This window comes from Morone saxatilis, unplaced genomic scaffold (genome assembly GCF_004916995.1).
Source record: "Morone saxatilis isolate NCDOM2014 unplaced genomic scaffold, NCSU_SB_2.0 Contig1, whole genome shotgun sequence".
Taxonomy (NCBI): Eukaryota; Metazoa; Chordata; class Actinopteri; family Moronidae; genus Morone; species Morone saxatilis.
Window position 1 is genome coordinate 12,352,656 of NW_023339651.1, and position 15,148 is coordinate 12,367,803.

General features: G+C 42.5%; 1 protein-coding gene across 1 annotated transcript in view; it reads left to right on the forward strand.

Annotated features, from left to right (window-relative positions):
• The window catches only part of LOC118330986 (ankyrin repeat and fibronectin type-III domain-containing protein 1), a 20,806-nt gene extending 7,155 nt beyond the window's left edge, over positions 1 to 13,651 (forward strand). Inside the window, exons 7-18 of the mRNA XM_035665745.1 lie at positions 2,481 to 2,588; positions 4,981 to 5,080; positions 5,375 to 5,507; positions 5,868 to 5,987; positions 6,192 to 6,407; positions 7,503 to 7,669; positions 7,821 to 7,971; positions 8,845 to 9,013; positions 9,181 to 9,347; positions 9,545 to 9,752; positions 9,874 to 10,607; positions 10,697 to 13,651. Coding sequence (XP_035521638.1) covers positions 2,481 to 2,588; positions 4,981 to 5,080; positions 5,375 to 5,507; positions 5,868 to 5,987; positions 6,192 to 6,407; positions 7,503 to 7,669; positions 7,821 to 7,971; positions 8,845 to 9,013; positions 9,181 to 9,347; positions 9,545 to 9,752; positions 9,874 to 10,607; positions 10,697 to 11,005 — 2,582 coding nt within the window. The 3' untranslated portion in view covers positions 11,006 to 13,651. The remainder of the gene's footprint in view (positions 1 to 2,480; positions 2,589 to 4,980; positions 5,081 to 5,374; positions 5,508 to 5,867; positions 5,988 to 6,191; positions 6,408 to 7,502; positions 7,670 to 7,820; positions 7,972 to 8,844; positions 9,014 to 9,180; positions 9,348 to 9,544; positions 9,753 to 9,873; positions 10,608 to 10,696) is intronic.
• Positions 13,652 to 15,148: the final 1,497 nt, after the last annotated feature.

Consider the following 15,148-nt stretch of genomic DNA (forward strand, 5'->3'; position numbering starts at 1 on the left):
TATCTGTCTATCTGTCTATCTGTCTATCTATCTATCTATTTTTTTCTAGTAAGTTACAGAGGACAGATTGAGCACTTTCAGTTTTCTTTTCTATAGATTGTATGTTTAGTCAAATAATATAAGGTTACATTTGTTGCTTTGTAAGTTATTGAATTGAATTCATTTATGTAGAGTAATTCATTCTGTGTATCGATTGATGTGGCGTAGGCTATAAGCCTCTCATGATTGCTGTTTGTGTACAGCCTGTTGAGTCTGCACAGTTGGTACAAACCTACTGTAGGAGACTCAATATAGGTGCTGTGATTGTGTGCATGTTGACACACTTAGTGCACATCTGGGGAACACATGAACATGTTTGTCCTCATCAGCACACCATGTTTTTCAGCAAGTGTGTGTGTGTGTGTGTGTGTGTGTGTGTGTGTGTCTTCATTTTAGTAGACTGGGCTTTCCCTCTCTTTTTTTTCTACTGTCCACCTCCCTCCCTCTCTCAGAGCTAATTTCGATGTTGCGTGTTTGTGTTTTCCATTTGGGCCTACCACTGGAAATATTTGCATGTCTGTGCTGTAGCATGCGGCGCGGCCCCAACAGTGGGGGCCTTATACCGGGCCGTGGACGCCCATTAAAGGGCCCGCTTGTCCTGTCGGGACAGGCACCTTTCCGGGAATAGAGCGCACCGTGTTTCAGCCCCACGCGCCCTCCGGGGGGCTCCAGGAGAGGGAGGTGGGCTGGGGGTGATGGGGGCTGGGGGATTGGTGGTGGTTGATGGTGGTAAGGGGGCGGGTTATCGCTGACACATTCTCCAGTGAGCAAGCAAGGATGCTGGCTTACTAACACAGAAGGCAGAAGGTGTTGAAGGATCGTTTTCTGCAAAGCTGGTCATGTATGAAGAGGCAAGGGAAATTGTGTGTTTGTAATACAGTGCACAGAAAGTATCAATGCTTTGTTTGTACGTGTGTCTATATGATTAGAAAGGAAGAACACAAAACCCACGAAGAAAAACACAAAGACAAAGAGAAATAGAAACAGTCAGAGATGCAGACAACTATTTAAGTCTTTTGATTTTGGAGGCGTTGCGGGAATGTGTGGTGTGTTACTTTCCTCACTCTCTGACGCTTGAGCAGTCACGGCATGTTTGTATGTGTGTGTGTGTGTGTGTTTGTGTGTCTGTGTCTGTGCATACTGACTGTTCTGAGCCCAAATATGTGCAGCATAGTGAGTTGCAGTGGAGCTCTCTGGAGCTGTCTGTCAGCCAACCTTACCAGGGTGGGTGCTGTTTCCTATTGTGAACACACTAGACCTGTTTGAGAAGCAGACCGTCTCACACACCTCAAAACTCCTACTATTGGAGGCCTCAGGAACAGGGCCAGCCCAAAGATTTCCAGGGTCCTAAGCAGAATTTGATTAACCCCATCCTCAAGTCCCAGACTAACCTCACCTAGAGTCCCACTGATGTATGTGTCAGTACTGTATGGTTGTACAATACATCAGTGTCACATCAGCCAAGTATAATCTAGATTACTGATATTTTCACTACAATTAAAATCACTACAAGAAAGAAAATGTACAGCATTAACCTGTAGTTTGAGCATTTTATACCTTAAAAGTCTCTGTGAGCCTGCTGCCCAGTAGTGGGATTCTAAGGCATTTTTCAAATGAAAAGTAGTCCATGAAAGTCCATTTTATTGCTCCATAATCCATAGGTCCGAGTTCACCAATTTCGAATAAACCAAAAAATGCTGACATTCAAGCTTTGAATCAATAGTATTCTATCTTTCCATCTGAATGCGTCCCCAGCAGCAACCTGTTAGTAATAATAATCTTACAAGAAAATGACTGACAGTAGTCACCATTGCCTAATGTTTTTTTATTAATAGAAAAAGAATAAATGTCTGGATTGATCTACAATCTGAAATGAAGACTGTTGGTCTGAAAACATGGCTCTAAATATAAAGAACAAAACAATCTTTCTTCATTGTGTTCAAACTGCCTTTTGTGATATAAGAAGTTTTGTGATACATATTGAGAAGACCATTCCTAATACCTGATGTACCTAAAACTTATTTTGCTGGACCAAACATACAGCAGGATGTCAGCTCATCTCTGCAACTCCATGTAAAAAATGTCTTTAATGTCTTTAATACAGTTACATTGAATAAATCTGTTGTATCCGCTGTATGGACACATCTGTTTGACAATCCATCAAATAGTTGCTGAGATATTTCCATCTGGGCCAAAGTGGAGTACTGACGGGCTGACGCCATTCCATAGAGCGATGCCACTAGAATGGTTACAACTTTGTGTTTTTTTACTAGGGAATAAGAGCAAAATATCATCAGCTTTGCCTTGCCATCGTTAATGCACAGTATAGTAAGAGACCTGGCTAGAAAACCTAAATCATCCTTAACCATTATACCTCTTGATAAATACAAAACATTGCATGGTCTCTTCTCTGATATTGTCTTTCTTACCTCTGTCTGCAGGTTGGAGGGATATCGATGGCCGTGCTCCACGTCAGAGAGGCCAGAAGGAGGCACTGGACCAGCTACTTGGGCAGATAAAAGAAGCTCACCGCCACTGTGTCTGCCATGGTATCAACAACTTTTTGATCAATTTGGTGGGCGTGTTTACCTAAAAGACTGAACAGTAATATGAGAGCATTAATGGTTTGCATGGTTGACCCCTAGTGAAACCCAAAACCTCTAAATGATAGTGACTTGATGTACTCATTGAACTATATATGAGTACATGTTATATCATACTAGATGTTTTAAATTGCCATCCGGTTCTACTATGGAATTACATGCAGCAAATTCTTAGGTAGAATAACAACTTGAAACTACCTGACCACAAATAGGCTCAACCAAGATTGCTTTTTAGTACTGATATCAGTTAAAGGAAAGTACAGAAGTTCAAGTAAAATGTACCCTGAGCTGTGGTATGAGCTTTTGACATTAACCCGACGGCCATCACATTTTAAACAAACACATCAGAATTTTTAGCTACCGTCTAGTTCATGTTTCAGAAGTATTCTTGGTGTAAACAAACATGAGCAATGGACGGTTCAACTCGCAGGTGTAACACGTCTCACCAGTTGCTGTGTTTCATCTCACCTTGACAGACACTTTACAATCTCAGGCACGACAAGTACTTCGGGGGCCATACACCCTAAGACGACATACCACCTCAAAAATAATACCCTCCCCTCTGTCTCAACAACCTCCACCCCTTTATGCGTCTTTCCATGACTCAGCCCTTCCTCTGCTGAATACCTCTCTCTCTGTGACAAAATGCAGATCAACTTCTCTCACACTCAGGCTGTTTATATCCCCAAACACTGCTGGCTGTAAGCTGGTCCCATAAGTGTCAAAACCTGTCCACACTGACTCTTTTACATGACGGCAAACTGCATTTAGCATTGAGCAAGTTGTCTCTCTTTTCCTCGCACACCCACATGCCCAAACACACTCACCCACTTACTATTGTCCACTGTGGCCAGACCATATTTGCAATAGGGCGAGACGCAATATAATAGTCAGTATTGAGTGGCTCTTGGTTCTTCAGACGGCGACTGATTGAGCTTGAGAGTTCAGGCACGGTAGCCAAGGTGGCGTGGCCCGGGGTCATGTTTGTTATTCCTGTAAGAGACGAGTCCTGGGCTGGAGTCGGGAGAGGGCATAAATTAACACTGACTACTGCCACCCCCCTCCACCCCCCACAGCCCGCCAGTCGTCCTGTCTACTGTCCATACATATACAGACATAAAGATAGACAGGCACACACATAGATACACATGTACATGAACAGACACAAATATTCAAGTACATGCTCCCTCTTTCAACTCTGACTCTCTCCCACATGTCCATGTACGCACCCCCATCGCAGCCCGGCTTATAGCCCACGCCACATTCTCCCTCTTGTCCAAACACTATTAATTAAACTGTGAAAGAGGCCTTGACTAACACAGGCACCCCAGCAGTCGGCCCTACTTGTCTGTCTTACTCAGTGTCAAACAGGGACTGAGGCCAGGAGGACTGGAGCTGAACAGACTCGCGAGTAAAGAGAAATTTGGGGAGGTGAGAGGGGTCGAGGGGCGCTGTTTTTGCTTGTTACTCCACCTCGATTCGTCCACCTGAAGAGAAAATTAGTTCTTTTCGGGTCCTGAATGGGGGGATTTATTGACTGTAAGTGGCCCGGGGCTGGAGTAAGATCACCTGGGAGGGAAGGAGAGGGAATCTGTGAAGGGTTTGGGACTCAGGGTTTCTAATGAGTTGGGAGGTGCGTTATCTCACCAACAGGCGCCCACACAAACACACACACATACATATATACACACACCTCCCTCTCTCGCCTCCAACCCCCTCCAGGCCCACTAAAAATAAACATGTCCCCACAGACTTAACTGACCTCCCTGTCAGTGAGTGGCAAAGGGTTAAGACACATACAGACACACACACACACAAATTACTACAGCTCCTTGGCTGTACTCATATGGCTATAGCTCAAGACATGCCATGCTCCAGCAGCTATAGTATATGCAGGTAAACACACACACATATACATATACATACAGTTAGTGTCCTTCTGGGATCTGAGAGCTAGTGGTTCCCTCAAGGCCCATAGTCTGCTGTTGGCAGCCAGCATGACTGTCAAATGGTGCCGCGCCACTGGAGCGCATGAAATGTCGGAAAACATTCCACTCCGACCGTGTTGTTGGACGTGTCAGGTTGGTTGTCAATTAGGTAACAGCCTGTCACTGGAAGAGATTTTTCTAGAGTTGGTCAGGACAGAGGTATTCATTTGTGTTTGCAGGAAAATCAGACAGCCAATCAGAGCCGGGCCATAGTTTCTCACAAGTGCCCCGATTTTAAGCATCAAGAATCCGAAATATTCATTCAAAAGAAGTAATTAAAAGTAAGTAAGAGTTATTCTGTTGCTATGAAATTAACATAACCCCCTCTCTTATTTGTCTTGTCCACACAGAACAATGCAAAGCTCCACCACAAGGAAGGAAGCACTCAGTATCCAAAAGCCTGCGCCACCTCTTTCTACCCACCAGCAAATTTGTTAAAAGCTTGAAAAGGTACATTATCTTTTGGTCCAGCTTTCTTCCATTACTGTAAATGGGATGTAAAAATAGTTCACTTCCATGTTTTAGACTTTTAATATGAAAGGAATTGTAATTACTATATGTATGGTAAATTTAGTGTTTGTCAATTTACATATATTTTCAGTGAGTATTCATTTTGGAGAGAACACTGTATATTAAATATGACTGTGGGTCAACTCTTCTCCAGTACACTAAAACCATTAAGAAAGTCATTCAGTGCTGTAGTGTTTCTTCATTAACACTTACTTTATCTGTGTTATCTTCCAGAGGTCTCTATCTAACATCGATTTTCTACAGAGATGACAACGTGTTGGTGACTCCAGAGGACCAGATTCCTATTGTGGAAGTTGAAGATTCCTACTCCAGTTCCCTCATGCAGGACTTCCTCTGGTTTACCAAGGTAGACAGACAGACAGAAAGGGAGAGACCGAGAGAGAGAGAGACAAATATAGGTAGAAATGTACAACAAACTTTAAACTGTTTTGTTTGATTACAAACCCATTAATACAATCATCAGAGAACTAATAACAGTGAAAAAATTACCTGACTAGTTAAGTAAGTTGCTTTAATTAACTAATAAACAGGAATTTCATATTTAATAAGGTGATGTTAATAATGGGTTTTTGTTTACTAATTGATATTTTAGTAATTACATGGACACATATTACATTTTTAAAAATAATTACATTATCCAAACAAACAGAACAGTAGATGGTAAGCTAATGTTCTGCATTTGAAAAACTTTCAATCCGTGTGCCAGGTATCGTATCTATGGGAGGAGATTCCCTGGCTACAGCAGTGTCTCAGTCCTTCCCAGTCGTCCTGTTCTTGTACTCTGCAGACACGCCTCAAGATGCTGCAGGCTGTCTCCCAGCTACAGGTAGTGCAATTCTCAGTAGACTTAAATATCATAAACTGTGGTTTTGTAATTGAAATTGTGGCAGTTGTGGTAACTATGACCTCATAACTTCATGGTCTGAAGAATCTTTGTGAATACCTTCATTCTGTGCTTTCATCCTTCTAGTTTAAACTGAGAGAAAATCACAGAACAGCAGTATAATTATTATTTGATGTCTTTCCTCAGGGAATGCTTGGAACCCAAGACCTTGGTCAGGTGTATTTTGAGCCAATCAAAGACAAGCATGGTAACGCCCTGCTGGTGCTCCTGAAGGACATGAGTGCCTGTCCCAACCTTGATGGGGTTCGCTGGACGCAGCTTTGTAAACTCCAGCTCCAACGCAAGTCCATCTCGTCCCCTGAAGAGCCCACTGCCTTGGACATGCTTCTCATCACACTCCATGTGAGTACTACAGGAATAGATGGGCAGTGATTGGAAGTTAGTTCTGTTTTGGAAAATTTGTTATTTTTTGCTTTTGTTTTGGAGACAGGCTGCTGGAATGGTAGAAGGGTTTGTCAGCAGTGGTTGTGGTTTTTATCAGGCTCATTCTTTGCATTTTTTGTTACCCTGAGATTTAGCTGATGAAACAGTGTAGTGTAAGGCACTTTGTCAACAACAAAATGCCTCTAAAAGCACTGGAAAACATTTATTTACTGCTATTGGTATGCTCTAATGTTTTTAAACTCTCATTCACAGAAAACCAGTAAACACGAGGCTGAAACAATAGGACTGTAAATTGAAATGTGCTTCCAATTATGAGTGCTGCTTGTGCAGACACTCTTTATTTAGACAAACATTAATCATCATGACTCTCCTCTTCCATTTGTCACCTTCTTTGTAAGGACACATATTGAATTGACTTGCCATCAAATTAATTAAAATGCCAGATGTCAGGTCAGATCTTGGATCCATGCCAACCCAACTTGAATGTTAATCAGCTGCTCATGCAGGCTATGGAAACTATTACATTTGAATTTCAGCATTGTGGGCGTGATGATGATAATCTAGCTAATTGTTGTTGTTTTGTGTTTTTTAACTAACGCTGTGTGGCTGTTTTGTTCAGAACGACCACAAACCACAAGTTGATTTTGTCTATATAGACCGGTAAACTTGATACCATTGTTGCAATGCTGTTTTGTCTCCAGTGTAAGTTGGTTTGGCCTTGTGGTTCCAAAACAATGGTGGAGACTCCCTTTGGCAAAACCACATTTCACTGAAATATTTGTTTTGTGGCCAGTTATGAACAAATTGTATGATGAAATACATAAAAATGTGCTGATGGGCTTTTTTGCAGTGCTTACTTCCACTTAAAACATGCTGGAACAACTTTAGACCGAAGTCTCTGAAGGACTAACAACAGCAAAACATATAAACAACATAATTTAAATGATTGTGAGGAAAGAGACACAATTAGAATCAGTGTCACCACACTATCAATCCCAGTCAACACTACCATACCGTCTTCTTACTTAGTCTCTGTCCACCTGTTGTTCCCAGGAGAAGCTGGCATATCACAGGCGGAGCAGGAAGATGTTGTCTCCAGGCTTATACCTGGGCTATCTGAAGCTGTGTACATCTGTGGAGCAAATCAGAGTGCTGGTCCCCCAAAAACTCCCCAACGTCCTCTGTCACACCAAAATTCGGGACAACAGCAACGTATCCAGGTGGGAATCATATGCCACTTCATTTTGCTCAGTGTATATGGGTTTAGGATGGGCATATATACTGGCAAAACAATGACAAAGATACCTGTAAAGTGGATTGATGCAACCTTTATAGCATTTGTGTGTGTGTGTTCTACGTGTGTTGTCTTAGAGAGGAGTGGCAGTGGCTGCAGGCTCTCAGCTCTCTGGAGGAGTCGTTGGAAATGGACGATGAAGTACAGAGTGCTCCACATCGCCTCCTACAGGACCTGCGCAGCGCCCTCAAGGACCTGATGGCACACATTAATGTCCCTGGCAATCAGGTTAGAGTCAGTCTGAAACTGCGAGTAACTTTGTCCATAAGCATAAGGTTCTGTAGTGAGACTTGCAACCCCTTAAAAGTTATCCAGCAAAGTTCGAGAGGCTGGCAGTAGCAGCTCAAAGCAATGAAAATGATTCCAATGGATGATCAGCCAGTTCTGGTTAGACCACTAATTCTACATGATTTCTGTAAAAGAACATGGTTTGAATTCCAGCAAAACGGCAATCATTGTCCTTTTGGCTTTAACCTTCTACCACCCACTCTTCCAACTAGCACTATAAAGAACTTTATAGACTGCTACAATGTACTATGAAAAGTTACATGAATAGGGACATGAATATATATACAATGTTAAAAACGGGTTCTAAAACAACAAATATGGCTTTAGGAATAAGATACTTTTACTCTCAACCTGCTCCACAAAAGATCCCAACAGTGGATTAGTGATATGCAATAACCTCTAATTTCAGCAAACCATGCAGTTGCCTTATTCCTTACTTCTCATTCCACTATTAGAGTTGGAGCGTCTGGTTCTGCTTTCAAGATACTTAAATGAGTGAAAACTGACTGCATTGTGGCCTAGTAGTCTAAATTCTTTTTGTATTCTGAGTGCAACCCAGAGACTCACCCTTTACTTGTATCTATCAAATACAATGTTAAATGGTCTTACAAATAAATACATTTTAAAAGATAAAAATTAGGCTAATAATCTATAACCTTGCAGTCTTGCACACAAAAATGGATACAAATTAACTGAAAGATTTAAGTGGACACCATATCAGTATTTTGTCACTGCTTCAAGGTTAGACTTAAACTAAACTTAGTTCCTGTAAATCCAAAGGCCCACTGAGATCACCTGTCTCTGTATGTCTAGGCACAGGACTTCCGTATCTACAGCCAGGAAGTGTTGGAGTTTGGGGAGAAAGTGTCCTTCCTGCTCCTCCTGCCACCTTCAGATGAAGTGTGCACAGCTCCTGGTCAGAATAACCCATACTCCCCCCGCTCTGGCTTCCTCACCTTGCCCCTGCAGATCTTTGAACTGGGTCAGTATATCAAATTTTAGGCAGAAATGGTTCACTAATCACACGTTTTGCATTATATAAAACAAATATTTGACACCAACTGATGTTTTAAAATATATATATATGTTTCTTTGTTTTTAGTGGAACAGCGTCTCACATGTCTTTTTTCTTGTTGGATTCTCCCACAGTCCATTTTAATGCCTATTGCCCCAGTTTCATTGGCCAGTACTGCAGAGTATCGGCTTTGCTTGAGCTGGAGTCCCTCATGTCCCAGCAGGCACTAAGGGAGGCTTTCTCTGAGGCCGAGCTGCTTGCTGCTAAGAAGAAACACCAGCAGGTCCAGGAACACATGCAGGTAAGACCACTCAGTCCGCATATAAAGACGAAGCGAAGGACAGTACAGCTGGAATAAATATATTTTTACACACATACCACTGCAACATCTGGGTTACGGGGGCTAGTATTTATGAGGGAGATGGATTCAAATGAAGCCAATAATACATTTGATTGGTACTGAGATTAACTATCATGATCTTGATGACTGTACAACAGCAAATGGAGGAGGTGTGGCGTGATGCGAGGTGGATCATGGATGCCTTGCAGTATGCCCGCTACAAGCAGCCAACGGGAGGCATCTGCATAAGCTGGATAATTGATTTCTCCAAGGAAGTGTTGCCCGAAAAGCCTCCCTCCACCTCTTCTCAGCCAGACTTCATGCCCTCCCCCATGCCTTCGCCAGAACCTTGCCGTAAGCACTCAGGTCAGAATCTGACAACAGAATGTCTGATTCTGCGGTTATATGGTGCTGTTATTAATAATAATATATATACCAAAAATAACATTAACACACAAGATTATGATTTTGTACTTTTTTACTGCAGATTTTGTTGGACTATCAGACGAAGAGGGCTCCTCTGAGGTCTTCCTCACCACTGACAGTGATTACGACTCCAGCCGTGCCCAGAGTCCCCGTGAGCTGGACCTGTTGCCCCCCTCGCCCCTCTCGTCGACTGCACCGCTGGAGCCCTGCAGTTTCCTGCGTAGCGATGGGAGCAGCTCAGGAGGAGGGATGTGTCTCAGCGTGGGTGGACGTGGAGGGGGGGCGCTAAGGGATTCCACACCAGATGTCCTCCAGGCCTCGGAGCCACAGCACGGGAGGGAAGGTGAGCGGTGTGGTGGAGGGGGAGGAGTTCGGTGTGGTGGGGAAAGGCGAAGAGGCGCCCCGGAGCTGTTTGACAGTGACTTCATCCTGCCTAGCAGGCAGATTGAGCTGTTGCACATCACAGAGAAGAGACAGGCCTTCTGTGTGAGAACCAGCAGCCTGGAGTTCCCTTCCACCACCTCAGCCCACCACCAGCCTTACTGCTACCACACTAATTGCCCCTCGCCCTCCACCTCGCCACAGCGAAGATGGCACAGGCCCTCGTCAGTGGACCGCTGTTGCTCGGCTGAGCGCTGCCTACCACTACTTCCACCCGCGCGTACGTTATCAGAGGACAGTGGCACACAGAGACTCTCCTCCCCGTCACCTGCTGCCCTCAGGAAAGGCTGTCATGCCACGCTCAGAGTGTACCCACAGTACCGCACAGGCCTGCCAAAGGAGACCAGTGTTAAGGTATAGATATGTTTTGATATGTTGAAGTAATTCACCTAAAACTTTTTTTTGTGTTTGTTTCATGATTCCTTTTTCCTCCTGCGTTTCAGCTTTGTGTAACTCCAGGAACATCAGCACGGGAGATGATCCAGCTGGTGGTGCAGGAGATGAACGTTGTGTCTCGACGCATACTCGGCAGCAGTGGAGGTGGTGGTGAACAGGAGCAGTGTGTATACTACAGTCCTGAACAGTTGAAGCACTTTAGCCTCGTGCTGGTTGTGGACAATAGAGAAAAGTGGCTTCAGGATGATTTCTGTCCCCTGGAGCTCCAAAACCCCTGGCTGAGGGGCAAACTGTGCGTTCGCATTAAGGAGTATTCACCACTAGCGCTCAAACACAGCCGGGCCACCACAGTGTAATACTTCCAGTAGAGACAACGAGATAAAGTAAACATTTAAGAGTTCCTGCCATGTGCAGATCCTCTTTCGATAAATGTGTTTGGAAATTAAGGAACTGTTACATTTGTACAAACGAGCTCCTAACAGGCTTCTAAACTCTACACTGTTTTCTCTCTCACTGTGGTGTTACCGTCCACAACTGCAGCTATAACATTTTGGCATATTTTCTGCTCTGTTCTTGTTATCTGAAAGGCTTCTGTTTCCATGAAATGCGTTCCTCCCGTACGCAGGACCTTTTTTATGAACATCAGAGACTCTCATATGGACACCAAATGAACAATAACAAAATGGAACAAAGAGAAAAGAGTTTTTTGTGCTGTCAGAAATCATTGGGAAGAAGATTGTGATGCTGAGCAAGATTAATGGAGCGTCACTTTGACTTCTGGCATGATTGATGCCGGCACATCGGGCCATGCGCGTTGCCAAAACAAGATGGGCAACATCATCTTCTCCCCAGCCACACGCGGATAAGGCTTTTCCTATGAACCCTCTCATTGTGTCACTCCGAAAGAGCTGTCGGCTGCAGCCGCCCGGCCCCATGTTCCCAGGATGTGGGCTCTGGACCCGGCCCAGAGGGCAGGAAGGAAGGGAGAAGTACAGGGGGGGGGGCTGGCGTCTCCGCTTGGGGACGCAATTGCCCCGACGATTTGGCCCGTCAGCCTGTCACTCAACTGCTCTTGGCCACTGTACTGTCTGGTAGCAAAGCAACCAAGCAAGGGAGAGAGAGCTTGATAGAGAGTGAGAGAGAGAGGAGGAGGAGGGTCGAGGCTGCATCTCTTAGAACCTGGCACTCGCTCTCTGGTGCTCTTTTTCTCTCTTTTGCAGCAACGAATCCTCTGTATAGCAGACTCAGTCGTAGTGTAGCTTACAAGTACGATCATCTCATTTTGTGAAGTAACACAAAATAAAACCAGCTAAATTGGATTGTCACTACAGAGAAAAAACAAGCAATACTTGACTCTTTTTGTTTTTCTAATAGATGGAAAAAAGCATGTAAACCTTCCAGAATTGTGCTGAGTACATCTAAGGTACTGTAGTCATGCTGTGCTAAAAGTGAACCAGTTCAGTGTTTTGTTGTGTTTGGTTCAGTGGTATTCCCAGATGCATCAGAAAGTGGTGCCTGTCAGTCTAGAGCAGGGTCTCCCAAAGGGATTCTAGTGTGAAAGGGATGACTCAAGTTGTTAAGAGGGCCCGGTGTTTGTTAGCAAAGTAACATACCTTGTATTCCAAACTGTCTCCTAAACTGCTTCAAAAGAAGACTAATATATGAAAGGACTTAACTGTACGATGGTTAAAATAAATATTTCAGAAACCCTCAACAAACCACTACGACTTACAATGCAGGGGTCATGTGACCAATGGAGAATATTGGAGGCATCAGCGGGCTAGTTTTTGCTAACTTTTTGGAGAAGTTCGACATTAAAGATGCAGATAACACAACTGTCCCTAAAAAAAATAAGTAAAACTCTGTAATGCAAAGTAAAAAACGCAGTTAATCTTTATCGCATTTTTTTTATTCTTTCATCTGTATTTAGTTTCAGCAATTAATGATTTGAACAATACAAACAATTTACAGATGTCTAACAAGATACAAGAATATATAATATATAATATATAATTATATTATTAATATAATGTAATATGAGGTATTGTACTGATGTGTTGAACTATATTAATAAACCAGGGCCTCTTGACAATTGAACCCATTCCTTTTAGCTAATTATTGGGAACCTGTGCCAAGTTTTGGTTTCTCTGTTCACACTATACAGTCTATGAAACCTCACCTTATATCTGAAACAGAACAGTCTGTGCGTTGTTTACATCCAACTCCACATCTCACACTCACAGAAACTGCAGGCTGTTGTGTTTTATTTATTTTTTTATATCAGCTGTTTTTCAGCATCTTATAAATACTTTTTCCTGCTGTAAGACATTAAGCCAGCTCAGCAACACCATACCATTATAATAACCTGCAGCATTTCCAAATGTAGCACCAGAAAGGTCCAAAAGAGGAGAGTTTGATGAAAATCAGTGGACCAGGCCTCAGTTACTGTAGCATAACAGGTTCACAGGATGCTGTCGAACCTGTCACAGGGGGAGTTAACAGTGGCATCTCTCAAAGTGTTTACAGAGTTTAGTTTCCTTACACCTTCAAAGATGTGTTTATGTGTAACTACTGTATAAAGATGTCTTAAGACAAACTGATGTTATAAGTTGTAATTGGATTTACTCTTGTGTTAGCGCTTAGATGTCTTCTTTATTCACATTGTTAAAAGCGGTTTTTACGAGGGCCAACTGCAAAAACAAATCACACAACCAGAAACCGAACAATGTACATAGACAAACAAGAGCAGGGGATGAATGTACTGTATCTGCCCTAAATATGAAAGTAAGTGAATGTGGGGCTGTCATCACTAAAGGGGTTAAAGGTCAGTGAAGTTATAGGCAGGAGTCTGTCTTAAGATTATGCTGAAGGGGGGGGGGGCTTGAATTCCCTCTCCAGTCAAAAAAAAAGTAGAAGCCCCATGTTTACAAGGAGCTGTTGGCAGATCCATCAGGCGAAGTCATGAAGGAGACATCACGTCACTTTTTTTAAATCTATTTTTATTGAACAATAAATGAATATTACAAAATAAAAGCCTTGGTTGTTAATGTGGGTTTCTTCACTTTTAACAGATCACCGCACACGAGTGTAGGAAGTTTCTAACCTTCATGTGTGTCCCACTGAGTAATAACAACATCTTTTATGTGATATTGACATTTTACACTTCCTGTTTGAGAGATAGACCACTTACAGCACTTTATGCATTAACTGAACTACATTGTCTTTGTTCGAGAGTTGAAAATTCCTCTAGGATCTATGATATATATATTTTGGCACTCCTCAACAGCCATAAGGAGCATAACAAGCTTATATTTCAAGTGTGTGCAGATCAGATTTTCTTTGGGGCTTATTCTTTTAGTTTGGAGTTTCATGCACATGTATGATACACTCCCTAAAAGCTGCTCATTCATCTGATATGAATAAGAGGAATGACAAATAGAGGGCACTTGTTCCTACAGATGCTATATTGCAATGACCTCATCAGTGTTTGCCACCCAGTTGATGAAAACTGAATGGTGGGCAGCTGCAGACAGAATCTCCCAGTGTAAGTGTTGGGCATGGCCACATGAAGCCTGCAGCGCGCACTCGCCAGGGATGAACAATGATGTTACTATTGCGTATGTTGAGGTAGTGTTTTCACCGTCAATTTTTAACAGGTTTGAATAGAGTTTAGGCTTAGCATTAGGAAAATACTTGACATAATGACAGTGTGATGTGCATTACGTCAGCTTTACGTTCTCAATGCAGTCCTGTAAAGATGAGATATGCGTGTTGGTAGAACTACACATACGCTTATAGGATACTGAAACATAGTTTACCAAACTCAGTGCTGTTACCCAAACACTAGCAGTCTAAAAGCATTGAGTTAATATTCGGAAATTTTAATTAACAATACAATTGAGAGGGCTTTCTGCTTGAAGATTGTTTTGCTGCACTAATATTAGAAAAAAAGGGGATTTCACTCTCTAAAGTGACAAAATGTATGGCTGTAGCAAATTTACACAGGTCCTTTAGCAGTTCAATTTTATATTATTTTTGTCCAAACTAACCCATCTCCAGATATTAACTTAAAAGTGTTGTAGATGTTTAAAGTGAGGGAACCTAAGGCCTACATCCAGACTGATATAGACTTTATTTTGAAAGTTAGGGTTAGAGTTAGTATGTTTTGGGTGTTTTGTTGCGACACACCCAGCAGTGATGTCACATTGTCCTGGAGGACACCTGTATATCACTGCAGCAAGACAAGGTGTTGAACCCAATGTTTGTGTACATTTACATAGATATTTTAATGTTCTGAATTGTCAACATTAATGCGTTTCAGACATTTTGAACTTTAAAATATAAAACCAACACTTTATAAAAAATAAAAAAAAACATGTAGTTCATGTCACAGACCATTTACATATAGTACATACTTACTGTAATGGAACAAAAAAGCTTTTTTAATGCATATGCATTAATAAAACTTTATGTTGCACAGCTCTGTTATTGTACAGTGT